This window comes from Mytilus californianus, unplaced genomic scaffold, assembly GCF_021869535.1.
Source record: "Mytilus californianus isolate M0D057914Y unplaced genomic scaffold, xbMytCali1.0.p SCAF_7, whole genome shotgun sequence".
Classification (NCBI taxonomy): Eukaryota; Metazoa; Mollusca; class Bivalvia; order Mytilida; family Mytilidae; genus Mytilus; species Mytilus californianus.
In genome coordinates, this window is record NW_026262723.1 from 106,079,788 (window position 1) to 106,107,369 (window position 27,582).

At 30.4% G+C, this 27,582-nt stretch overlaps 1 protein-coding gene across 9 annotated transcripts in view; it reads right to left on the reverse strand.

Moving 5' to 3' along the window:
• Positions 1 to 27,582, reverse strand: part of LOC127709348 (glutamine--fructose-6-phosphate aminotransferase [isomerizing] 2-like) — a 57,359-nt gene that overhangs the window by 4,559 nt on the left and 25,218 nt on the right. For 3 of the 9 annotated variants that reach the window (XM_052214826.1, XM_052214827.1, XM_052214822.1), the window contains 11 exons: positions 26,853 to 26,882; positions 20,606 to 20,708; positions 19,628 to 19,791; positions 18,716 to 18,909; positions 17,977 to 18,097; positions 17,663 to 17,820; positions 16,641 to 16,755; positions 16,120 to 16,247; positions 15,073 to 15,201; positions 14,110 to 14,148; positions 12,369 to 12,530 (listed from right to left, as the gene is read on the reverse strand). In XM_052214826.1, the coding sequence (XP_052070786.1) occupies positions 12,369 to 12,530; positions 14,110 to 14,148; positions 15,073 to 15,201; positions 16,120 to 16,247; positions 16,641 to 16,755; positions 17,663 to 17,820; positions 17,977 to 18,097; positions 18,716 to 18,909; positions 19,628 to 19,791; positions 20,606 to 20,708; positions 26,853 to 26,882 (1,343 nt within the window). Of the gene's footprint in view, positions 1 to 4,650; positions 4,717 to 11,796; positions 11,959 to 12,368; positions 12,531 to 14,109; positions 14,149 to 15,072; positions 15,202 to 15,909; positions 15,945 to 16,119; positions 16,248 to 16,640; positions 16,756 to 17,662; positions 17,821 to 17,976; positions 18,098 to 18,715; positions 18,910 to 19,627; positions 19,792 to 20,605; positions 20,709 to 26,852; positions 26,883 to 27,582 lie in introns of all 9 variants that reach the window. The other 6 variants (XM_052214828.1, XM_052214829.1, XM_052214824.1 and 3 more) reach the window with 5 other exon arrangements.

Here is a 27,582-nt window from a genome sequence, read left to right on the forward strand (position 1 = left end):
ATTTTGGGACGTACAGACGGATGGACGGACGTACAGACAAGGGTAAAACTTAATGCCCCCTTCACTACGGCGGGGGCATAAAAATGCTTTCTGCAAAGAACGAGGACACCACTAAAACTTGCATTTAGCAACTACCAGTACAAACCATTGCAAACAAGTAAACAGTTAAAACAGCCAACAAATGCACCCCAACAGGTAACCTGACAGTATAACAAAGGTCACATTAAAGCTAATAAAGTAGCATTTTAAAATTTAAAGGTTTAGGTCTAACAAAAATTGGTAAAATTCTAAAGTAGCAGTGTACAATCTCTCTCACTGGTAAAATAATTATTCTTATAAATTAGAAAGTCCTATGGTAACAAATGTGAAAATAGTTATCATAATTGTATCCCCTAGTGCACTGTTGTAAGTAAGTAAGTAAGTAATGACTTTATTTAAGGAGGGTGACTCAATTAGCATTCACTAATCTACCTTGAGGCCCTCACTAAGAACAAACAGTACAAATATTACAAAGCTTACAATTTGGAACATATTATGTAGATGCAATATTCATGCTAACTATACATTGTCTATAGAACAAGAGAAAATTAAATTCATATATATACCACGGTACATAAAATACAAAATCATTAAAATATATGAGTGAGTTGTTATAAATCATTTACAGTCAAGAAATCTATACATTTTTGTTTAAAAGTGCCCAGATTTTCACAACATTTTATTTCATTAAATGATTTGGTAGTTTATTGCAAAGTATTGAGGAGCTATATACGAAAGATTTCTTCATTGAATTTGTGGTGCACAACAGCTAAATTATTATTTGCAGATGACCTTAGATTTCTATGATGTAGGTTATCAATTGGACAACAGAGTTCCTTTAAGTAATCAGGTGCCTTATCGTTGAGAATTTTATGAACAAGAATAAGTTTATGATATGAAATTCTGGATTTGAAATTTAACCATTTTAGCTCTTTAAATAAATTTATACTAGGTGTAATTATTGGTGCATCAAGTATAATCCTTGCAGCTCTTTTCTGCATTTTAAGAATTTTTTTATATCCATCTTAATAACAATTTCCCCATACTGAGCAACAAAAATCAAATATGCGCAGTATATAAGCATTATAAAACAGCTTTCTACTAATATTATCCAAAAATTTCTTAATTCTAGATAGCAGTGCGATACGAGAACTTAAGTTTTTACATACATAGTCAATTCGAAATTTCCAGTCCAAATTTTTGTCAGTATATACACCCAAAAGTTTCTGTATTTCAACAGATGTAATTGGGCTATCTTGTATTGATATATTCATATAATTTCCTAGCAAAGTCCATTTCTTATTTGTTCCAATCAACATAGAAGTAGTTTTTAAAGGATTTATAACCATTCTATTGTTTAAACACCAATTATTTATGGTGTTGGCATCATAATTTAATTTTCTTTCTATCTCTTCCTTATTTGTTCCATATGTATGAAGAGTTGTATCATCAGCATACATATCAATGGCTGTATGAGTGGCTTCTAAAGTCATGCAATTTATGAATAAAACAAACAGAAGGGGACCTAAAATGGACCCTTGGGAAAAAACCATATTTGATACATTTAGAATCTGAGGCTGTATTACCAGAGCACACTTTTTGTTTTCTGTTAGACAGGTACGACTCAAAACCATTTTATTGAATGATCAGAGACTTTGTATAAATGTAATTTATGGCAGAGAATGACGTGATTAACCAAATCAAATGCTTTTTTCAAATCTAGAAAGATTGTTCCTACAACATTGCCTTCATCAATACATTTAAGCCAGGTGTCAATTAATTTGGTAAGGGCTGTCTGACAATGAGTGGTTAGATCGGAATCCAGATTTTGCCTCATGTAATACTTTATATTTTGACAGATATAGATAAAAATGGTTTGCTACATGTTTTTCAAATATTTTTGATAAAGTAGGAAGTATTGATATAGGTCTGTAGTTTTCTGGCATGTTTTTATCACCATTTTTAAATATTGGATTTACTTTAGCTAATTTAAGATTTTCTGGGAAAACACCTTCTAGTATACTTAAGTTGATTAAATATGTTATACTTGGGGCTAAAGCTTCCGATGACAATTTAATGAAAAACGGACTAACTTCATCAAGTCCAGTCGCTTTGGATGTTTCTAGTTTAGAAAGTAATCTCTTAGTTTCATCTAGTTTAATAAACGGAATCTTAAATTTATCACCAGCGGGTATTTTATCTTGAACATAATCATTTAATTTATTTGCTTGAAATTGCATGTTATTTGTAACATATTCATCACCTATTGTTGTAAAGTATGTGTTGAAATGATTTACTATATCTTGCATATTATCATATTCTTTATTGTCAAAATTCATGGTAGATGTAATTTCAATTTGTGCTTTGGGTTTTAAATCTTTAAGTAAAGCCCAAATTTCTTTAGGTTTTTTGTTATTTTCTATTGCTTGCTTGAAATAGGACTGTTTTGATTTTTCTATTGATTTGGTACATTTGTTGCGCCAATAACAGAAGTTTTTCCAATCCCTCTTGCTTTGATAATAGTTTCTTTTCTTTTGAGCATCTTTCACTTTGTAATCTCCTCTGATGTAAATCTATGAACTTGTGCAATTTGAACAACCATAAAAACATAAGTTAAGGTACACATAGCTGAGAGGGTGATAGAGCAGATTATTACCCAGAGAAAACATTGTCAACAGAGTGGAAGCCAAGGTTGATAATGTTTTCTCTAGGGGTAACAATATGCTATACTGTGCCGTACGGGTTTTGCTCATAGTTGAAGGCATTACGCTGACGTATAGTTGTTAATTTTTACGTCTTTTGGTCTCTGGTAGAGATTAACAAATATACTGTGGTATCATTTCTTATTTTAATTAAAAAAATATGTGATCAACATTACAATATAAAACAATAGAGATTATTATACTTCAAGTTAAAATGCCAGATTTTGATTGGTTAAAACGAGTGAGACATACAACTCCATCTCATAGCTTATATTCTATTAACCTTCATGGAGACCCTTGATCATTTGTGTGTTTTATTCAATATGGATGATTGTTATGTACTGTACGTCATCAGAACAAACAGTATCATAAATATAATAAATTTAAGAACACATAGCTAAGAAGGTGATAGATATAAAAATAGCAAGATGTGGTATGATTGCAAATAATACAACTCTTTCCATAAAATTTTGAAATTCCTGGAACAGGTAAAAATACTTTTTTTAATGACTTAGTCTCTCCTATTGCAGAAAGTTTATCATTCTTGCTGATAGGAACAGAATTTTTTTAATTCAAGAATAAGGAGATTTGGTATGATTGAATAATATATCACTTGTAGAAAGCTTTTTTCACCTTTAAATGAAACATTTGTTCGAGTACTAACTCTTAAGTATGAACTAGGGATAACTACTTTATTAATGTCATAAGACATAAAATTTATATCAAAAATTGAAAAAATATAAGTATTGGAATGTGTTGCATCTAGCTATAAATTTAGTAATAAAAAAGAAAGCAAGTGCTTGCTATGAGCTGAAATAAAAAGGACACTTGCCCTTACTGCTGTTAAAACTGTAACCTCAGTGAGTTGTATGAATAAAAGGAGATGTGAGGTACACTTTAATGAGACAGCACCCCAACAACACAAAATCTAGAGAGAGATACAGAGGTCAACATACGATCTTCAACAAAAGAAAGATATGTCTAGCTCTAAATCAAAGCCAACAAAAGTAGTGAATAGATTTGAAATTTAAATTAGAAGATATAAGTCTATCTTAAAGAAGAATTTATGCCTGAAGCATACATTAAAATAATTCAAGTCACATGCCCTACACTAAATGTTTACATATGTATGTCCATTCATCTACACATTATACTATCAAACAACACAAGCATGTTATTTGCTTTTCAATCTTTTTAAAAACTAACAGAATATAATAAAGTAGCTTTAAATTTAGTATTACATTGTACATGCAGTTTCACAATTATAGTATTACTGTTGAGTATGGTAATAGGATTTTTGTAAATGATTTAGATATATAATAAGGAGACTCAAGATTTTCAAAAATAGATTTCTTTTACATTGAAATGTCAAGTTGGATATTTGTTTACAGTATATGAAATTGGTTTTTTTTCTGTAATAATTAAATGCATGGGCTGTATGAGATTTTTATAGCATTTCAATATGTTATACCATTTTTATATTCAGTTTCCAAGTAACCAAATTTTTAGCTTATCTAGCTTCTGTTCAATTTCAGAAAAAATAAATTTGCCAAAAACAAAATTTTCACAGGCTAATTAAGAGTTACTAAGATTTTGAATTGATAACTTCCTAAAATACATATACCCAGCAATATTATTGCATAAAATTTCATTCAGGAAAAGGTTTTAAATTTCTACATATTTCACCAATTAAGCTTAATGTCAATTTCATAAAGTATAAAGTTTAAAAAAAAAACAAACACCTTTTATCATTTGAAAAAGAATATTTGCGCAAAATACAGAAAAAGAGAAATTATGACTGAATAATACAACTAATATTCCTTGCAGATGTAAGAAAGAAGAGAAAGATCATAATGCAAACCACAACAAAGCATTACATCACCACGGTAACTATACTACAGGAAGTGACCTACCTGTAACCTTGAGAGATTCATTCCACTGTTACGCTCTTTGCTAAATTACGAGGACAATCGACCTAACAAGAGTAAAATTGTACTATGTCAACCAGTTTTTAAGTATAATTTCTTTTCTTTCTTCCAGTTTTAAGTATAATTTCTTTTATTTCTTGCAATGACTTTATTCATCTTTCAGTTAACCAATAAAAAATATTTAAAACCTACCTTCCATCAAAACATTCTAATTTTTAAACTATAACATCATTTCAGTTTAGGTTCATTCTAACATGTTGACCTCTAGGTGTCTTTTTTGTGTTGTTAGGTTGCTGTCTTGTTGTCGTATACCTCACATCTCCTTTTATTCTTAACAAAAATTCTCATATTTACAGTTTTCTTTTAAAAAGAAACTTGAATCAAAATTAAGTCTGATTTTAAAATATCAATTCATACAATAATTAAACATATTGACAGCCACTTATCAGCTGATTACTTCAAAACTTATCAAATATAATATATAAACTCCAAATAAATGTGTATCATCTGTACTGTGCAGCTAATGATTTTGAATAAAATGATTAGTAAATATGTTTTATTAATGCTTATAGCAATTATTAGAACACATACATTCACTACTTAATGTAACACAAGAGATATTAAAAGCAAATTGCTTCCTGCTTATAAAAAGGGAATTGATTTCTGGGATATGATGTTTGGGAAGATCAAATTTCTTCATTGATCAATAAAGAGAATCAATTTTTTCTTGTTGAAATTTGTTAAATACTAATCCACAGTAATAGCTACTAAATTTCACATGAATATTTATTTTTAAATCCCTGACCAGATCTGGATTGAATAGCACCATTTTTTGAACCCATTACATGTCTGTTAAACTACATCACCACCTCGTGCTCTTATAAATACCGTCGATAGTGTTTCATTTTCTAAACCATCCACCAAACTGCAAGTATTAACCACCTCATGCAGAATATATATTGTTCTTAAAGATGGAAATTTCAAACCACCATTTGTAAAGGATTTTTTTGGACCACTATAAAGTAATGAGGCTTTGTGTAAAATGTTTTAGTTTTATTTTAAGAAATATTAGTTCACAAATTTTTTTTTATTAACTCTGAGAAAAACATGTTTTATTGGCTAATAATATTCTTACTTGTATGTACTACTAAAAGACTGTGTGCTCTGGCAAATATAACACAAAACTTACTTTTTCAGCAAAGGAAAATAATTCTTTAGCCACAGAGAATATGTAACTTTCAAATCTACTTTTTTACCTTCCAATCTTTGGTATTCATCTGGTATTTCTTTTACAACGCATTGATAATAAACATAATGAAAATACTGCAGAAACATGTTTACAAGTAAATATTAATTTCCGTACCTACCTAATCTGGAGTGTTTTCCAATCTTGCCATTATGTATATTCCAGGTGAAAAATAACTAAGACGAGATGGGAATTTATTTTAAATGATTAAATAAAAAAAAAAATGTTTTTTTAATGTTTTATAGGTTAAATGAATCACTTCAACTTATACAATAAAGAGCTGCGCCATGAGCACATGATACGCCCCTCTTATTTTCAAAGAATAAAGTCCCATAACTCCTCAATGTCATATCAGAAATTTATAAAAAAAACTAAAGGGAGGTTATTTTAATAGATATGAACCAGTCACCAAAGCTTCATGAACACTTTTGTCCGATAACTGGAAAATCCCCCCTTTTTTCTGAATAAAATCCCATAACTTGGCAATGTAAAATCTATAATTTATTATAAAATGCTTCGCTGGGGCGCAGCTTGATACGACTGCAGAGGTCAAACCCTGAACAGTTGGGGCAAGTATGGACACAACATTCAAGCTTGATACAGCTCTGAATTTGGATTGTTATTAAATATTTGACACAGCATAGGTTTCTGACACAGAAAGAATGTGGTCTAAGAACTTGAATTTTTTTAATTTACCTATTATGGTCCAATGTCCAAAATCAAAATACATGGTTAGATTCAGCATATCAAAGAACCCCATATTTTCAATTTTTGTTGAAATCAAACAAAGTTTAATTTTGGACCCCAACTTGGACAAACTTGAAAACTGGGCCCATAATAAAAAATCTAAACACATGTTTAGATTCAGCATATCAAAGAACCCCAATAATTCAATTTTTGCTAAAATCAAACTAAGTTTAATTTTGGACCCTTTGGACCTTAATGTAGACCAATTTAAAAAACGGGACTTAAAATTAAAAATCTAAATACACGGTTAGATTTGGAATATCAAAGAACCCCAATAATTCAATTTTTGATGAAATCAAACAAAGTTTAATTTTGGACCCTTTTGACCTCAATATGAACCAATTTGATAGCGGAGCCCACAAATAAAAAATCTAAATTCATGGTTAGATTCAGCATATCAAAGAACCCCATATATTCAATTTTTGTTGAAATCAAAAAAAGTTTAATTTTGGACCCCAACTTGGACAAACTTGAAAACTGGGCCCATAATCAAAAATCTAAACACATGTTTAGATTTAGCATATCAAAGAACCCTAAGAATTCAAGTTTTGTTAAAATCAAACTAAGTTTAATTTTGGACCCTTTGGACCTCAATGAAGACCAATTTTAAAAAATGGGACCCAAATTAAAAATCTAAAAACACGGTTAGATTTGGCATATCAAAGAACCCCAATAATTCAATTTTTGATGAAATCAAACAAAGTTTAATTTTAGACCCTTTTGACCTCAATATGAACCAATTTGATAGCGGGGCCCACAAATAAAAAATCTAAATACATGGTTAGATTCAGCATATCAAAGAACCTCATATATTCAATTTTTGTTGAAATCAAACAAAGTTTAATTTTGGACCCCAATTTGGACCAACTTGAAAACTGGGCCCATAATCAAAAATCTAAATACATGTTTAGATTCAGCATATCAAAGAACCCCTTATATTCAATTTTTGTTGAAATCAAACAAAGTTTAAATACTGGACCCTATCTTGGACCAACTTGAAAACTGGGCCCATAATCAAAAATCTAAACACATGTTTAGATTCAGCATATCAAAGAACCCCAAGAATTCAATTTTTGTTAAAATCAAACTAAGTTTAATTTTGGACCCTTTGGACCTTAATGTAGACCAATTTAAAAAACAGGACCCAAAATTAAAAATCTAAATACACGGTTAGATTTGGAATATCAAAGAACCCCAATAATTCAATTTTAGATGAAATCAAACAAAGTTTAATTTTGGACCCTTTTGACCTCAATATGAACCAATTTGATAACGGGGTCCACAAATAAAAAATCTAAATACATGGTTAGATTCAGCATATCAAAGAACCCCATATATTCAATTTTTGTTGAAATCAAACAAAGTTTAATTTTGGACCCCAATTTGGACCAACTTGAAAACTGGGCCAAAAATCAAAAATCTAAATACATGTTTAGATTCAGCATATCAAAGAACCTCATATATTCAATTTTTGCTAAAATCAAACAAAGTTTAATTTTGGACCCTTTGGACCTTAATGTAGACCAATTTGAAAACTGGACCCAAAATTAAAAATCTAAATACACTGTTAGATTCGGCATAACAAATAAATAAATGTGATCAAAGATTTTACAAATCTAATGCGCCATACTGTGCAATTAAAGATTACTTCTTGAAATTTTTCAATATTTGAAATTTGAAAAAAAAATAATAATTGAAGAATGATTCTTTTTAATTTCTGAAATCTGAAATGAGAAAAAATTGACCCCCCACAATTTCTTTTTATCCCCCCCCCCCCCTTTTTTCCCCAAAAAAATTCTTTCCCTCAAGATATGGTCATAATCTCAATTCAAATTTCCAATGGAGTTGGCAACCATAATTACCCATTTAAATTTACCATAGTGCTAACTTAATCTATTTTATAATAGAATTAAAAATATAGTGTCAAATCTTTCATATGGATTTTTTTGTAAAAAAAAAAGATGCAACATTTGCAGATATTTTTACTGGTCTTCCTTTATAAATATGTATTTCTTTAAACATAATTTAAAAGCAGTGTAAGGGAAGTAACCAAAAGGTTGTATTTGGATTACCTCCCTTACACTGTTTTAAATTATCTTTATTGTTCATTAACCAATACTTTATACATAATTTAAAAGCAGTGTAAGGGAGATAATTTCAATGATGTATTTGATTTATCTCCCTTACACTGCTTTAAATTATGTTTTGTACTAAAGTATTTGTCCATTAACCAGGACAACCTTGTTTTTCCCCCTTTTTTGCCCCTAATTCCTAAACGGTTTGAGCCATAACCCCCCAAAGCAAATCCTAACCATCCCTTTGTGGTATGGAAACTTGTAGTATAATTTCAGAGAGATCCATACACCGTTCCACAGTTATTGTCTGGAAACTAGAAAATGCTTATTTTTGGCCCCTTTTTGGCCCCTAATTCCTTAACTGTTGGTACCATAACCCCCAAAATCAATCCCAACCTTCCTTTTGTGGTATTTAACCTTATGGTCAAATTTCAAAAAGATCCATTCACTTAAACTAAAGTTAGAGTGCGAAAACCAATGTGTCTTCGGACGACGACGCCGGACGACGACGACGACGACGACGACGCCAACGTCATACCAATATACGACCACAAAATTTTTTGCGGTCGTATAAAAATTGTAAGGGAGCTTACGTCAATAGATATAAACAATTGGCGGCATCAACATTTAGGTTCAGTCTGTGGTTAAAGTTTTTTTGGACATCAATAACTTTGTCAAACATACATGGGATTTTATGAAATTGGGACAGAAGCTTCTTAATGACCAAAATACAGTATCCAGGGCAAAACTTTGAAAATATTTATTTTCATTTTTCAGTATTTTACTAATAAATGGACTTAGTTTTTTTTACATGTAACTTCAGATTTTGTCTGAGGTTAAAGTTTTTCAGTCATCAATAACTTTGTCAAACCCTCATGGAATTTTATTAAATTGGGACAGAAGCTTATGACCAAAATACAGTATCCAGGGCAAAATTTTGGAAATATCTATTTTAATTTTTCCGTATTTAACTGATAAATGGACTTAGTTTTTTTACAGTTAACAAGTAGATACAGACTGGGGTTAAAGTTTGTTACACATCAATTACTTTGTCAAACCTTCATAGAGTTTTATGAAACTTTTGCAGTAGCTTTTTAACAATTTAAAGATAATGTCTGAAGCAAACCTTTGAAAATATCTTTTTTTTCATTTTTAGTATTTTTCTGATAGATGGACTTCATTTTTTACATTTGAAGACAGTCTGGGTTAAAAATAAAATCTACATGATAAATTTGTAAACCTTCACGGATTGTTTTGAAACTTGTACCTACAAGACCAAAAAATAGCATCTAGTTGAATATTTTTTTAAATTCTGTATTTTACTGATAAATCGATTCACTTTTTAAATTAACATTACACTTTAACACTGACAGCAGCAATCACAGGTGAGACACAGGGTTCTGTGGAACTCCTTATGATTCTTTTAATGAATAAAACCCCATAACTCGGAAACAAAAAATCTAAAATTTTTAAAAATCAAAAGGGAGCTCACGTCAATAGATATAAACAATTCACCAAAGTTTCATGCTAATTGGTTGAAGCGTTTTTTAGTTATTGTCCGACATGTTGACGACCGACGGATGGACAACGAAATACCATAATAAGTCCCGTAAACGGGCGTACAAAAATAAGGATGAGACAAATATCTACCAAAAATCAAAGAAAAAGAATGTTAACAACAACAGGACACAGAATAACCTTCAACAATGAGCAAAACCTATACCATATAGTTGACTTTTCAAGACCCCAGAACATCAAAATGTGAAATAATTTAAAAGGAAAAGCCAACAACCTGTTTTAAGGTAATGGCATCAAACAAAAACAATTATGTCAGACAGCAACAAAATGGACTGCAGGCTCCTGGCTTGCAACAGTTGCATAAAGAATGTGGCTGGGTTAAAAATGTTTGTTGGCGCTAAACCCTCCATTAATCTGAGAAACATTAGAACAAACTGTAAACATCAGTTGGGAGGGGCTGGACTCATAGATGCAGAATTTGTGGGAATCATCTATGATTTTATCTTATGTCTATAATTTTTTTTTTAATTTGGAAATATTTGGATTTAAATTTTTTTTTTTTTAAACTTTGATTTACAAGGGGAGGTAAATCTGATAATTTAGTTTTAAAACTCATTTATTTTGTTACGTAACAAGAAAACAAGTATGCTGACCAATTTCTTTTTTTTTGTTTCTGAGAGGATCTAATAATAGCTATCTTCTCCAATTTTATTTAAACATTCCATCTTTTAATTTTTAATGCTTTTTCAATATAAACGAAATATGAGAATTTTGTAGAACCTGTAGCTTGACTGGGTGACCTATACTTTTTATTGTATTTTTAAAGAAGAAAAAACAAGATGTAAACTACATTTTTGCAAAACTTTAATAAAACTGTATCATTTTTTGATTAAACAACAAATAAAGGCATTTTTTTAAAGAAAAAAAAAACAGGTATCTGTAGGATACTGGACTTTAAAAATACATAAAAGGGAATTTTGTTTCATGAAATGATATTTGAATTACTGGGAAACCTCTGAACAAATGTTAAATCCATTAAGGAAGCTACAAAAGTAAAGTTTGCAAATATAGACAAGGAGAATTCTGTATACTGTAGATTCATTTATTTTCTTTGATACCAATTTTCGTTGAGGGAGGAACGTGAATTTGCCAAAGTCTGCATACAAGCCTAAAGAATTGTACTTCATTGAACATTTAAATTTGTGGATTACCTTTACCCAGGAAAAATGGTATCCCGGGAATAAAAATGAATCCCCAGTAATCGATTACTACTTCCTGCTTCCATCAGTGAGCAATAATCAACCTACCTTTTACTATCCAAGGATGGGTACAATCATGCAAATGTTTGATAAACAACTATTTTTCCATCAGAGCTTTAATGTTAACTCAAACTTTTGATCTTTTCAAATTATTTTGATAGAAAATGAACAAATTTGCTCATTTTCAGACTTTTTGATCCAAAACAGCTTCTGTGACAGTATAACTTTTACCCTACATTTGCATGGTCATACTTTTGTACTACAATAGAGTGTAATCCTTACGTTATTTCCCTTTAACACAGCTATATGGAAAGATAAAAGCTGTAGTGGGACGACAGTTAATAACCCTTGGAGACAGTCCACAGTGTTGGGAACCTCAATATAACGATAAGCTTGCTGCATGGTCTCCTCATCACCCTTAGAACATAGTAAAATGGGACGACCCTAAAATATACAATACAATCTAGCCTAATCAGGGTGCTATAATAGAAAGCCAAGTTCAGACTCACATAAAAGATGCTGACAGACTACTTCATGTAATGAAAATTACTTCTTTCCTAAATTTTTCTAATAAAATTGGAGGAACAAATATTTCTTCAATTTTCCAATGTATATAGAAGAGTACACTTTTGTAATTCTTTTAACATGATTTGTCTTGATCGATCAAAATGGGATTGAGAGAAATTTATATTTCGAGATTCTTCTTTCCTTGAGAAAGACAATACTATTATGAAGTCTATCAGCATCCTTATAATGTGATACTAAGTACAATGTACCTGAAAGTGATGATTATAAAGGAAGCTAAGCATGCACAGACATATTAGTTCTGTATGAAGAATGACATAAATTCTTACATCTAGTTTTTTTAACTGAGCGATATGTAAGGATAATAACTGCATAGGAATTACACAGAGGATTCCCTGTAAACAATCGATGGTATGTGGTACAGATATACAAGATTTGCCCATTGCTTGAGTTTCAACATCATCCTTGTTAAGAATGAGGATTGGTTCACCCTACAATGTGAAATGTCAAGGTTAACATTTGGTTAACACAAAGTTCAAAGCTATAAAATGCATAATGTTTTATAAAAGCTATCCATTGACTGCTCAAATTTTGAAATAAACATATGCATAAAATATTCTGAAATAACTCAAATATTGCATTGGTACTATATATAATCATGCAAAGAAAAGATAGTGATGGCTTATGAGTTTCATCTTAAATATAAACTATAAATGTTTTTTACATACTGAAGATTGAGGATATAATCAATGAGGGACAATTCAGTCTTACCCAGGGCAGCATTTTCTCAACTTCAATCTAGTGTACATTGGAAGAACTCATTTCTTCCGTAACACATAATCTTCGTTGCAAAATTTAGACGTTTTTACCCTTACTTATTATTGTGACACTGCAATAAGTGATAAATTAAATGACATCCTTGTACATGTTTGTAAGGAAATTCTAAAATAAAATAAAATCTTATTGAAAAAGGACTTTCCAAACAGCAATTAGGAATTTACTATATAAATAATTCTAAACAATAATTATTTTTGGAATCTAGAATTTTCATAATGACTTCCCAAATAAATATTTTTTTCACAGCAAGTGAGACACTTGAGCAAATAATTGGTGTTGTTTGGGTAAATTTTAAGATTCATAAAAAATTTCTTCATCTAAATTGTAAAAAAGTAACTCAATTTTTATGTCAAATGTAAAAAAAAGAATGCATCCAAAATGTCAAGGAACTTATTTTTATTTATATTGAAATTATGATGATGCTGACAACAGTATTCATTATGGCATCCAAGAGTATGAAAATGTGAATAATTCACTGCAACATCAAATTCGATTTTAAATCATTGAACCTTTGGCCTTTAATCAACATTGTATATATTATACCATGAAGTTATGATATTCATTTCTTCTACTGTTGAAAATAGTTAAATTACTTATATCTTAACGTAATTATAATTAATTTCTATCTAACAAGTATTTATCCATGGAAAAAATAGAGCATAATCTTTTATATCACAATACAATAATGCATCCAAATTTTTCAATGAAAGCAAATTAATAATTTGCAGGCAGTCAACATGCTGTTAACAATTAGCTTTAGGAAAGTGTAGGAAAACTGGATATAATAACAGTGCTCTAACAATGTTATATGTTTATTAAAAGTAATTTTATACATCATACAAACTTTTGTAACTTTAAAATCATTATCATTCAAATGCAGAGTGTGTTAATCAGCAATTTTTTGGAAGTTATTTTACATGATTCATATCTTTAAAACATTTAATCTATCCACAAAACCATTTAAATTGCCATATATAGAGTGAATGTACTTTTCTTACTCTTAGACAATGTATTGATCCATTGATACACTGTTCCAATCAATAGAACATAACATGAATCAAAAGAAAGTTGTTAATCATAACAAGTTCATTTTATAGTAATGTTTTTTTCAGTTGTTTTAAATCGTAATTTTCCTAATCATATTTTCTCATGCTTTAAACTGTTGTACCATGTACTTTGAATTTTCTATAATAAAATTATATTATAGTTGTGAATTATCTATTATGAACTTACATGTCTGGATTTCACTTGCTGTAGAGCATTTACACATTTCTGTAGAAAAAAACATGTTCAAATGTATTTATTAAAAATTAAAGAACCTTTATGAGCATGCACACATACCACATTGCCCCACATTGTCACCTGGCAAACAAAATTTCAACAGATTCCCAAGTTCAAAGATTTATAACTACTACAAAAGTCAAATGATAAAAATTTCTTGTGGATATGCACATCTACATATTTTTTCCTTATTATCTATAAAGATTCAGGAAATTCTCTTATGTGGTTTCAGAGGAGTTGCGATAACAAACTGTTGCAGTAGTATATTAAGCCCAAAATTCTGTTGCAGTAGTATATTAAGCCCGAAATTCTAAGTTCAAAGGGGCATAACTCCTGTCGATATGAGCATCTACATAGTATGAAGAAGACCCATGGCACCCAATCATTGGGGACAAGTTTTCTAAAATAACAACTGTAAAAGACTACTTTTTCATAAAACAATATTTTAAACAAGAAGGATCTTGTAGTGAAGCTTGAGCTTGTGTTTACTTTTGAAGGCCTAACTGTGACTTTTCGATGAAGAAAAGCAAGAGAAGCACTGTTCCTTTTTGTAATAGGTTTTCTCAGGTGAATGAGGGATTTTGTGTGATGAATTACTAAACCATATCCATTCTTTTCCTTGATATCATTTCTACAATAGTTAATCTTAACAAACCTGGTATACTTTGTCCCTAGTTATAACCATAAGACAGTTAATCTTAACAAACCTGGTATACTTTGTCCCTGGTTATGACCATAAGACAGTTAATCTTAACAAACCTGGTATACTTTGTCCCTGGTTATATCCATAAGACAGTTAATCTTAACAAACCTGGTATACTTTGTCCCTGGTTATGACCATAAGACAGTTAATCTTAACAAACCTGGTATACTTTGTCCCTGGTTATAACCATAAGACAGTTAATCTTAACAAACCTGGTATACTTTGTCCCTGGTTATGACCATAAGAACTGGCATAGCTTTGTCAACTAAAGCTAATGGTCCATGTTTTAATTCTCCAGCTAGTATTCCCTCTGAATGCATGTATGTCAACTCTTTAATTTTCTGGAAGAAATACATAATAATGTTAAGTTTGACAGGCAGATCATAAATAAATGTTGAGTTGTTTATTCAAATAGAGATTCTTGTTGTCCAATTAAAAAAAAATAACCAAAATAAATCACACAGTATCTTTGTACATGTATATTTCAATAAAATCTATGCGCAGAAAATATGTTTAGATATTTACATGGCTACTGAAAACTAAAACCCTGGCCAGATGACAAGGTAGGAACCAGACTCCTAGATTTGGTACTCACCTGGCACCTTCTAAACATGTAGCCAAGTTATAACCTCCATGGATCACTTACATAAGATGTGATACTAACCAGACACCTTCTAAACATGTAGCCAAGTTATAACCTCCATGGATCACTTACATAAGATGTGATACTAACTGACACCTTCTAAACATGTAGCCAAGTTATAACCTCCATGGATCACTTACATAAGATGTGATACTAACTGACACCTTCTAAACATGTAGCCAAGTTATAACCTCCATGGATCACTTACATAAGAGGTGATACTAACCAGACACCTTCTAAACATGCAGCCAAGTTGAAACCTCCATGAATCAGTTACATTAGATGTGATACCTACTAAGGAACCTTTTTAACAAGTAACACAGATTGATACTTTCTAGAGCACTTTCTAAACATGTAGCAAGTTTTTAAACTCTATTCATTATAAAACAACAGATGTTATACTTACTAAGGCACCTTCTAAACATGTAGTAAAGTTATAACCTCTACCCATCACTAACAACAAATATTATACTTACTAAGGCACCTTCTAAACATGTAGCAAAATTATAACCTCTACCCATCACTAACAACAGATGTTATACTTACTAAGGCACCTTCTAAACATGAAGCAAAATTATAACCTCTACCCATCACTAACAACAGATGTTATACTTACTAAGGCACCTTCTAAACATGTAGCAAAATTATAACCTCTACCCATCACTAACAAACTCTTCTGTTTATATAATTCTTTGGCTAAGTCGTTTACTTTCTCATTCATCTCGAGAACGTCATTAATCATTTCTGAAAATATATATTGTAACTGTTTCTGTGAGAGTGACAATAGAAAAGTGATACAGTATCTTATAAAATATATTTCTATATAACTAGTACTATTGCATTCAAATTTTTAAAAGGTTCAGACTTTCCATGGTAACAGTTTATATCTCAATTTACCTCTGTTAGTGGAAAAAAATGGAGATTGTCATTTAAAAGCTGATGGTATATATCAATATAATATTTTCACTTATATAAAAACCTTTGTTTAAACTTACTGTTAATATAGTTTTCAAATCTTGTATGTCTAATTTTATATTAACTTAAACTGTGTTTCTTTTATGGATTATCAAATCTATGCAAATGTGAATAAAAACATTCCAACTTATATAGGAACTTTTGAATTATCAGACTACGAACCTGGTAGCTTTTTCAACCCCTGTATAATTTCTGTTCGTCTTTCTTGCATAGAGATTCTGTCCTCACACATAACTAAACCAAACATTACGAGTGAAATAAATTGACTAGTATAGGCCTACAAATAAAAAAAATTATTAATTATAGGCATTAGTAGTTAACTGAAGTTCAAATCTTATAAATCAATTTTGAATATGCAAATCAAGATAAAAAAGATATCAATCAACTCTTATAAAACAACAGAATTAGAGGAATTTATTCCAAATTTTGTTAAATATAACACAATAATAATAGAACTACAATTACAAACAATTTTAATTCTATAATGAAAATTCAGTTAACATGGAAATCTGGGTCTTGATAATTCATTGGTCATTTGTTGCTGTTTATCATATTTGTTTTTTGTTTATTTATTTGTTTAGCTTAATTTTGTTCTTTTGTTATGCAGTTGCACCACTGATCAAGGTAGGTGGATGGTTTGGGGCACGCTAACATGTTTAACCATCCACATTCTGTATGTGCCTGTCCTAAGTCAGGAGCCTGTATTTCAGCTGTATATTATATTTGTTTTTTGTTTAATTGTTTTGTACATAAATTAGTCTGTCAGTTTTCTCATTTGAATTGTTTTACACTTATTTCAGGGCCTTTTATAGCTTGCAATGTGGTATGGGTTTGCTCATTGTTGAAGGCCATACAGTGACCTATAGTTGAAAACTTCAACGTCATTTGGTCTCTGTCGGAGATTTGTCTCATTGGCAACCATACTGCTTGTTATTATTTTTATACTTACACTTATTTTGCATATATTTTAAAAGTTTACACCATAATGATAATGTGTACTTAATTTTTAGCTGATAGTAAAATAGCTTAAAACAAAACTTTTTCTGATACGGGTCACACAGATACATGCACACAGACTGGATATTAAAATTACCCCCTACAGTCTTAGGCGGGGCATAATAATTCTACTTATGGAATACTTTTTACCAAAAGAAAGAATCAAATCAGAAGAGACCACATTTTACCTTTGTACTTGCAACACCAATCTCCGGACCAGCATTTATGTGTACACCACAATGTGAATCTCTACTGATGGTACTGCCTACAGTGTTAGTAATACCCACAATTAGGGCACCTCTCTGTTTACAGTATCTAAGAGCCATCAATGTGTCAGCTGTTTCTCCTGTAAATATAAATATACAATTGACCTTTGTTTATCAAAATACAATGGAATAAACAAATCTGTTAGAGTAATAGGTGTGTGTTCTAGTAACTGAGGGTTCTGAAGTATAACACATAACAACAACATATACCTGTCAATATAATATTTAAACCTTACCTGATTGGCTGATAAAGAAGCATACATCATCTCTAAAGACAGGTGTCTGTCTATCGAGGAAATCACTGGCTAATTCTACCATCACAGGTAGTTCTGTTAACTCTTCCAATAACTGTCGTGTCTGAATAACAATTAAAGAAAATCAATCATATGCCAATGAGACAACTATCCACCAGAGTACAAATAACATGGATTTACTCAATTATATGTCACCATACGGCCTTCAACAATTAGAAAAACCTAATCATAAGTGTTTTTTTCTTCATTCTACAATTTTTTTTCCAGCTGCTTATTTGGGATAAGGTCCAACCATATTCAGTAATAAAAATAGACACCTGGTGTTAAATCAAGGACAACTGATGTCAGAATGGAAAATACTAATTCATCAAAGTAACAGCAACATTATTGCTATTCTTATTTTTGGCAGATTTGATGTTTTCAAGTCTTGTTTTTTTTTGTCTGTTAAAATTCATTATCATATGATTATCATATTTTGTCCCTTAGCTATCAATGGAAATCATTTTTGTATGTGCAAGGCCTTCAGTTTTTTCTTATCTTTCTTAACTGACAAAAACACCACTAAGGTAAATAGTTCTAAAAGATTTAAACAAAAACTTTAATATGTCTGTATATGTGCATATTTTTTAATCTTTATTCGTTTTACTTATAGCAACAAACTATGGTAACTGTGTATTTTTTGCATGTATGTGTGCTTTGATTTTATATCCATTCAACTTACAGCCACAGCACTATGGTAACTTGTTCCACAGGCTATGAATAATAAGCGTCTACATCTTCTGATTTCACTCATATAGTCCTTTATTCCACCAAGAATCACTTGATTTTTCTCAAAGTTTACTCTCCCTCTCATTGTATTGATCACAGATTCTGGCTGCTCAAAAATCTCTTTTTCCATGAAAGTTCCATAGCTCCCTAAAAGAATCATTTACCTTTATTTCCAACATAACTTTATTGCATATAAGTGTTTCATATGTTAACTTTACTGTCGCAAATTGAGTTTAGAGTACATCATTTTGTGAACCTCATTACATAATTTTGATACTTATTATTTGATTAACTCAAAGTACTGGAGTGCAATACTGTTATCTATATATTTTGAAACGAAATACTAGATTATGTATTCATTCTAATTCACTATAGGAAACTATGCCTGTGGTGTTGTCATTACTTTCATGGATTTGAGTCCTCTAATGGTATTTTTACTTCTAAAATTTACCAGCAATAAATCACAGCTAAGCTGGGTGAAAAGCTTCCAATACTACACATATATTTTAATTAATGAAGAACCATGAAAATTTAAGATCTTTATAGATGTGAAAAAAGGAACTGGAATATGCAAAATGTGCAAAAAATTTCCAAACATTAACTGGAAGTGCAAGCTTATATATTAAACATCCCAAATTCAGCTAAAGGAGCAGTTTATGCTAGTGGTGATGTTAGAGAATAAAGTAAGGAGGAGACCTAGTTTTCCAAGCCATTTTCTGTTTCTGAACTTAATATTTTTTTTTATCTGTTTCACCTATATGCTAAACAAAAATCCAGACAATATTGAGACTGGGAATTGTTCCTCCTTTTATGAAATCTTTAGCATTTACTTTTAATCTTTTAGTCTGAAGGGGACTAGATTTACCTTTCATAATTTCTTGTAATTCCAATTTAAGTGTGATGACATCTCTAACAGTAGATTCATCAAGGGTGCGTTTGATTCGATGGATAGATAAAGTTCCATTTTTAATTGCTGCAACGTCATCATCCTCCAGGAAGATCACTTGATTTGTGTGTTCTATTATTGCACTATAAAACAACATAGACATATTCTTATTTAGTCAAATTATAGAACCGTTATTAAGCAATGCAATCATTCTTAACTTACTAAACAGACATAAAAGTAGGATAATTCTACTGCCACTGAAATGTAAACTTCACCATAGACATTCACAGAATCATATGTTGACAGCATTATGGTTGACAAAGTAATGTACTAGACACAGTCATATACTGTAAACAGCGCTTTATATCTCAGAAACTATATATTGTTGAATTTACATTTGTGGCAGAATTAAGACAAAAACTGATTAAAATAGGTTAAAAGATAAAGCTGCATATCAAATATGTGAAAGCACTATTTTAAGGGAAATTTGGTTCTAGATTTTAAACAGGATGACCTAAAAATCCAAACACGCAATCTTAACCTGGCATTACTGGTGAAAATCATGGTAAATTTTTCCAGGATATCTTGTAAAAAAGAACAACAGTTTCTGCTCAGATATACTGTCTATACAAATACACAGCTTCAGCACAGGCATACAAAATGAAGGTCTCATAATAAGGGCAATTTTAGTAAGGTCATAAGCTTTTCATTTCAACAGGCAAGCTAAAAACAATCAAAATAGAGAGGCAAGGGAGTTCTTCAACCTGAGGCGAGTCTGTTATTCCCTGTACGAAGCTTAAGATTTGTTAAACCACTGTATTGTTGATTCATGCTTCAATATCTTTCATTACTTTACATGTTTAACCCAAGCAGAATCAAATGTTTTGGATGTAATTAATTTATACATTTTTGTAGCATGTATAAAAGGTGTTGTGTGGTAAATGTCATAGTAGATACCTAGCATCAGAAGCAAAGAAATACTCCACTTCACTTTGTTCCCCGACTGTATGGAATTCTGTTGTACTATCACATCTCTGTGGGTTGATAAAACCTCTGTGGTCTGCAAAAATATCAATGCAAAATATACTTTTATTTTAATAAATATATCATGCAGTTCGATACATTTATTGGATACTTAATCTCTGGTTAAGAATATTGTGGTTCAGTAAAGAAATTAAAATTTCTAAATTTGTATGCATTATTTGTGAAGGGTAATAAATTAAAACAAAGCAGTTTATAAAATTTTTTTTAAGAACATAAAAAGATGGAAAAATTAACATGTGAAAACGTTTGATCATGGTTAATATGTGCAACATTAATTTCTTTATAATATTCTGATTATTTTCCTGAATAATCACACGAAGAATAATTAACGGAAGCTTGCACAGCTAATTATGATTGTAACAAGCCAATTAATGAAAAGTATTACATGTATCTATTTGTTGTTAAAATTAAGATATTTTTTTCTATTTACTTTTTATCCTTCAAAGGTATCTGCTAGTCCATTGGAGTAAGTATTTCAATGTTGATGCTATTTCTTAAATATGAACTGTCTTAAGGGACATTTATTTTTATTGAAGGATAATTTTTTTCAAAGCAAATAAAAAATGTAATTTTAGATATCCACATATACAAGAGGATGCTTCAGCAGGGAATAGATGTCATACCCTCAAAAGAATTAAGTGATATGTTATAATTGGCACTTTAACAACTAAACTTACAATGCTCATCCAGAAATCAGTTTTTTACAAAACAATTAGGATATACTGATCAAACATCATTGATAAACAAAGAATACCTAAATTACCGACTTTAGTTTAAAACATACCGTAAGTTACTTAAGTTTGAAATAAAGGTGGGTTTTCAAAATTCCCCTCATCAGAAAGTTTTCTTAAAGTTATTCAGTCATAAAACAAAGTTAAGGTCATCAGATGGAGATCCAGTATTTTGTAAAAGGGGGCCCTCCAACAAGGCAACGTTAGGAGAGGGACTTGTAAACAGTCTATGCAATAACCATATTTATTATACTTCATGTCAAAATGCCAGATTTTGATTGGGTAATACGAGGGAGACAATTTACTCTATCCCATGGCAAATACTCTATTACCCTTCACGGAGACGCTTGCTCAAGTGTGCGCTTTAATAAATACGGATGATTGTTATGTACAAGACGACATAGTTTATTACTTTGAATTTGAAATTTAATAGACAGTATAAATAGAACATTCAGTATAATAAATTAAATAACACATATCTGAGATGGTGATAGAGCAGATTGTTACCCCTCGAAAAGACATTTTCAATCTTGGCTTCGCCTCAGTTGACAATGTTTTCTCGGGGTAACAATCTGCTCTATCACCCTCTCAGCTATGTGTTATTTATATAATGTAGCTTCAGAAGCACCCCCACCCCAACCCACCCCTGTTCATTATTATAAAAAAATTAAAGATGATAAAAAAAATCACAAGAAGATAATTTGAAAAACAAATCAGACATGCAACATGATACATGCAGAGGCCTGAGAGGGGCTGCAATACTGAAGTATTATTAATATATAACTATTGGTTTCTGTTAAATGTATCACAACACAAAATAATTTAAATCAGACAATTTATGAATGGAAAAGGAACAAATATTACAGAAAAATGTTTATTATAGAAAAACAATGTTCTAATTCAACTATTAAAAGCTTATAGTATTTTAGTATAGAGATATGTTACACCTTCTGGTATATAGTTCAAGATTTCAAGCAAAGACATATTGGTTAAATGGATGATATACACTTTATGTCATATTTTTACATGATTATTCTATGACTAGCCATTCACAAGTACTTGCAGAAAGATTGAAGACTGAAATGATATTTATTAAAATTTTCAATGACAAAAACGAACGTTCCGCCTAATAAAGCATTATACATCACCGGCATGTTACAACTTCTGTTTCATATTAAATCGATTACTTAAAACAGGTTTTCTAAACAATTTCAAAAATGTTACATTTTGTCTGATTTTTAATACATATGTTTAGACAAAATTTGTTCCCTACATTCAGTTTGTTTCATTGAGCCTAAATGTGGAATATGTTTTGTACTAAAGTTTTTATAGCAGAATATATTTTATTTCCCAACAAAATTATTTACACATAATTTTCCGACTCAAATAAACTACTATATAAAATATTTATGTAATAGCTAATAAGAACTTTTTAGTCCCCTTGCCTCTGGAGTTCAGGATTTCAATCTGACAGTTATAAATCAAATTGTCATCTAATTTAAGAAGGAAATGTGATTTAGCTAAAGTAATAATGTGATCAAATAAAACAAGTAAAAGCAAACAGAAAATTGAGAAAAGGACAAATGATAAACTCAAATTCTTTATTCTTAATTTGAAATAAACATGTGAATAATGCACAATGTCTCCATATTTTGACTATAGTCTGCATTTTATTGCGTATTCAAATAAATACAATGCAACGTTGTGCAAAGTATACCACCAATTGTTATTAGACTTAACAAAAAATTAAATGCTCAGTCGATAAAACAAAAATTCAAAGTACATGTATCTTCAAACATACAGTGACAGAATAGGTTATCATTCCTTAAAACAGAAGCTGAGTACTATGTAATGAAAGTTACAGATGGACACAGGGATTGTCGTTTACATCCATTCTTGGTGTGGGAGTATAAGAAACTAAATTGAACAAACAACAAACCTATACCATTCTTTTTGAAGTAGTATATTGAAGTATCATAAAAGTAGTGATAATTTTATTTTATCAATTCACATTAAAATTATCAAAGAAAAACTAAAGTTTTATTACATAATATTGATAAAAAATGTCTTACTGATTAACTAAGTATCCCTTTGACAGAACAAGGAAGTGACATATCTTTACAATAGCTGGGAAGCAGACCATAGGTTTAATCAAGAACATGTGTTAGATTAAATTTTTTTATGATAATCTTATTTAACAAAGATTACTCCATAAACTTCATAAAAAAAATATATCAGAATCTTTTAACCTGATAAAAAATGTCCTCTAAACACAAACTAGAGGCTCTAAAGAGCATGTGTTGCTCACCTAGATGTATGGACATCTTCAACAATGCACACTCCAACATTGCAGATTAGAATATAATTCACGACTAAAATCTCTTTTTTGTTGATTTTGTATTGCTGACAATTTTTTCTGTCTACTGCTACAATGGGTGTGTTTATCGACCTTGACTTCCCATGAGGGTCTTGCACAGTTGGTTATTTCTGTCTACAGTTTCTCTTTATCTTCTATAGTTTTTGCCCAAAACACAATTAAAAATACAAAAATCAACATTTAAGGCCAATAACACCTGTAAGAAGACAACTGACAATTTTGGCCATGTTGACTTATTTGTAAATTTTGTTTTGCTGATCTTTTTTGTTATTTAAACTTCGATTTATTCATTATAGTTTTCAAGAAAATAGACAAAAACGCAAAAAATTTGTAAAACAGTCAAGGGCAATAACTCCTATAAAGACCAAAGATTTCAGCAATAGCGACTAATTTATAGATCTTGCCTTGTGGATCATTTTTGCTATTTAAAGTTTCTCCCGAACTATTATAGGTTCAAGATAATAGGCAAAAACCCAATAAATTGGTAAAAATCATCAATAATTCCAAAGAAGAGTCGCCTGATGATTTTGTTCATGTTGGGACCAGGTGAGCTAATAAAAAGAAGGTGGATGATGGAAGTTTTTAACGACCTTGACTGGCTATACAGCCCTCGCACAGTCGCACAGTCGGCTGAAGAAGAAGGTGGATACTCACTTTTATTTTTATTTATATGAGCTTGTAATTTGATAAGAAAAAGCATGCTGATTTATTGACAAATGATAACAGCTGCAGTGAAATTACAGTTTTTTTAAAGTCAAATCAAACATTTACCAACAAAGAGAGTTGCTGTTTTATTCCATTTACTGAGCAAAATGTTAAAGAATTCCAAACAATATGCTAAGAATTTTTATTGCATTAATAAATAAGGTACATGATTGAGATTCAAAACAAAAATTGATGTAAAAGTAGATTTGTGTGATGTAATGTTTCTACTGTGTTGATCAAATAAATTTTATCAAAACAATTTTATTAAAACAATTCTATCTTATTATAATCATGAGGTAGTCTGTATTGAATTATAACAATGAAAAGAATTCTGAGATAAGTACCATGATGTTTAATGATAAATTAGGTATTTTAAAAAAAATTTAAAAGCTAAAACTACTTCAAAATATTCTTTAAAACAAAAAAATACTATTTCCAGTCATATTAATAATAGTCTGATATTGCTTTGACGTCAGACAGTCTTCTTGGGAACTTCCTTGGGCTGTGAGACATCAGAGTGCAGTCCATAAAGAAAACATGAAAATTGCAAACCTAGACTATACGGCAGCATATTTTTGTCTCAAAATCTTACAATTTCCATTAAAAATTAGATAAATAATTCACCATTCCTTATTCAATTTTCTCTACAAATATGATATTTTTATTCAAAAACTGCCCCTTGTAACACAAAAGAAAGCTTTACTCTTCTCATCCCTCCATTTCAGCAAACTCTGGGTAGTCAATGTTTCCATATTTTCCATATGAGCTGGACTCTTGATGTCCCACATAGAATGTCAAACAAAGTTTCAAATAGATCTCTGCAAGAAGAAGTCTGCACATGCTTTTACCTTTTCACCTGACAACCCCTACAGACTTGGTTTCATTATCAATTTCCGAAATACATCAAAATTTCCATAAAACAATATAATTCTACTCATAATATTGATTGATTGATTATTTGGTGTTTAATGCCACTTTCAGTAATATTGGCTTTTTCATGACTGCCAGTTTTTATTGGTGCTCTGAGAAAACAACCAATATTCAGCAGGAAAACTGTTGACAATCCAAGTCAATTAAGATTGGAGTCGAACCAAATGTGGGGTTTGAACAAACAACTTCATTGTTGACAGGCTAGTGATACAGTAGATGAACTACTTAGACCACTTGGCCACAGAGACTCCTCCTACTCATAATAAAGAGAATTATTATGTGTGTTGCAATATATAAAGACACTGTCTTGAATTCAAATCACCCCAAGGATGATTTAGGCCAACTTCAGTCAAAATGAATGTATAAGTTTCAGAGGTGGTTTAAAAAAAAATCATAACACTTACAGATGTCTGATGAATTAAATAGCTATGCTAATAGTGGCAGGCCATGTTTTTTGGATTTTCAAAATAAGAATTTCAAGAATAAATGTCATTTTCCTTTTGAGCCAAACTTTCCAGCAATCCATCTCATTTTTTATAAATGAGTAAAAATCTTAAATGGCAGTTACAATAAACTTATCCTAAATGTGCCTAAGATAATTCTGGTTTTATTACCAGTATGTATAATAAGTATTCTAATGTGTCAGATGTAAATTAAATAAAACAATCCACAATATCACCTTCATCACATGGTTTGGACTACCATTAACCAGTATGTATATATAGGATACATAAACCGATTTCTACAGGATGTAAATAATATAACAGTCCATAACAGGAGCTATGGAACTGGTGGAACCTAAAATCTACATACCATCACTCATGTATACTACACCATATAACCATAATAGTATGTCAAAAAATCAAAGGTCCATAACTCCTGAGATAATGTCAAATCCTTATCCCTCCCAGAACAAATAAATATAACTGTTTATTCCATTTGAAACCTTTAACTCTTCATGTCATAGTTTCTTTAATTGATAAAAGAATATTAAGATTATTATTATTTTACTAAGATTTCTACATTCCATTTATTCTTTGTTATTGGTGAAACATTTACAAATGATAATGTTATTCCTACAAAATGATGACAAAAAACAAATCTATGAATAATTCATACATGTGATAAATCAAAAGAAACAAGATAACTGCAAAAAATAATATTTGTGAGGTGCTATCAAATCTATAAATAGAGTTCCACAGACTATGTATTTCCATGGATTATTTTTGGAATCTATCACATGTATGTAATAATTAGGTTTATGAAGAGTTATTTCCCTTTCCATATTTTGATTTTGTGCTGTGTTTCAGTTTTGCATCAAAATAAAGCTGCTAGTGGTTACAATACAAAAGATAAGCAATGCCAAACTGTAATATGCTTAAGAAAAGCATTTACTGAGAGAGATAGGATAGAATACCTTCATTCTCGTCTTTAATAGAATCTCTACCTACATGCACAAAGTAAAGTTTTTATTTTACATTTTACAAATGCACAATTACTCCTCAACTTTAACATGTATCCAAATCTGGTTATATGTACATGCAAGTAAACTTAACAAAGTAACTATGTACAAAAGAGTTCTCCATGATCTGTTCTATAATGGTGCTATGCAATCATTAAATCCTAATGCCCATATATTTTGACTTAAAAACTGAAGTGTCATGGATAAAACTGATGTGCCCTCATGTCAATGCATTTTTTTTTCAACTTAACATAATCAGAGGCTGAAATGGTTAAAAGCATAAAAAATGGTGTTGGTTTTTCTTCACCTTCGCTAGTATTATAAAATGAAAGGGGAGTTTTTGCCATGTCTAATTTAATTGGAATACATAATTAAATAATCATTTCTACCTAGATAACCTAACAATAGCTGTACAAAAAAAAACCATCTGGACAGCTGTTGGAAGTCATAATGACAGAAGAACAAATGGGAGGACATGGGGTTATTCTACATATCCAAATCACAATGACAATATTATAAGGTGAAATTTTGAAACATAAACCCAAGTTTGCCCACAAGTAAAATTTCTTTCACTGCAGATTTAAGAATAAAATTAAAGTTTGCTTGTAAAAAGAATGCAAAGAATAGACATTCACAAAAATATCTTAAAGTTTATGGCATGAATAAAGCAGCAAAACTTATGGAC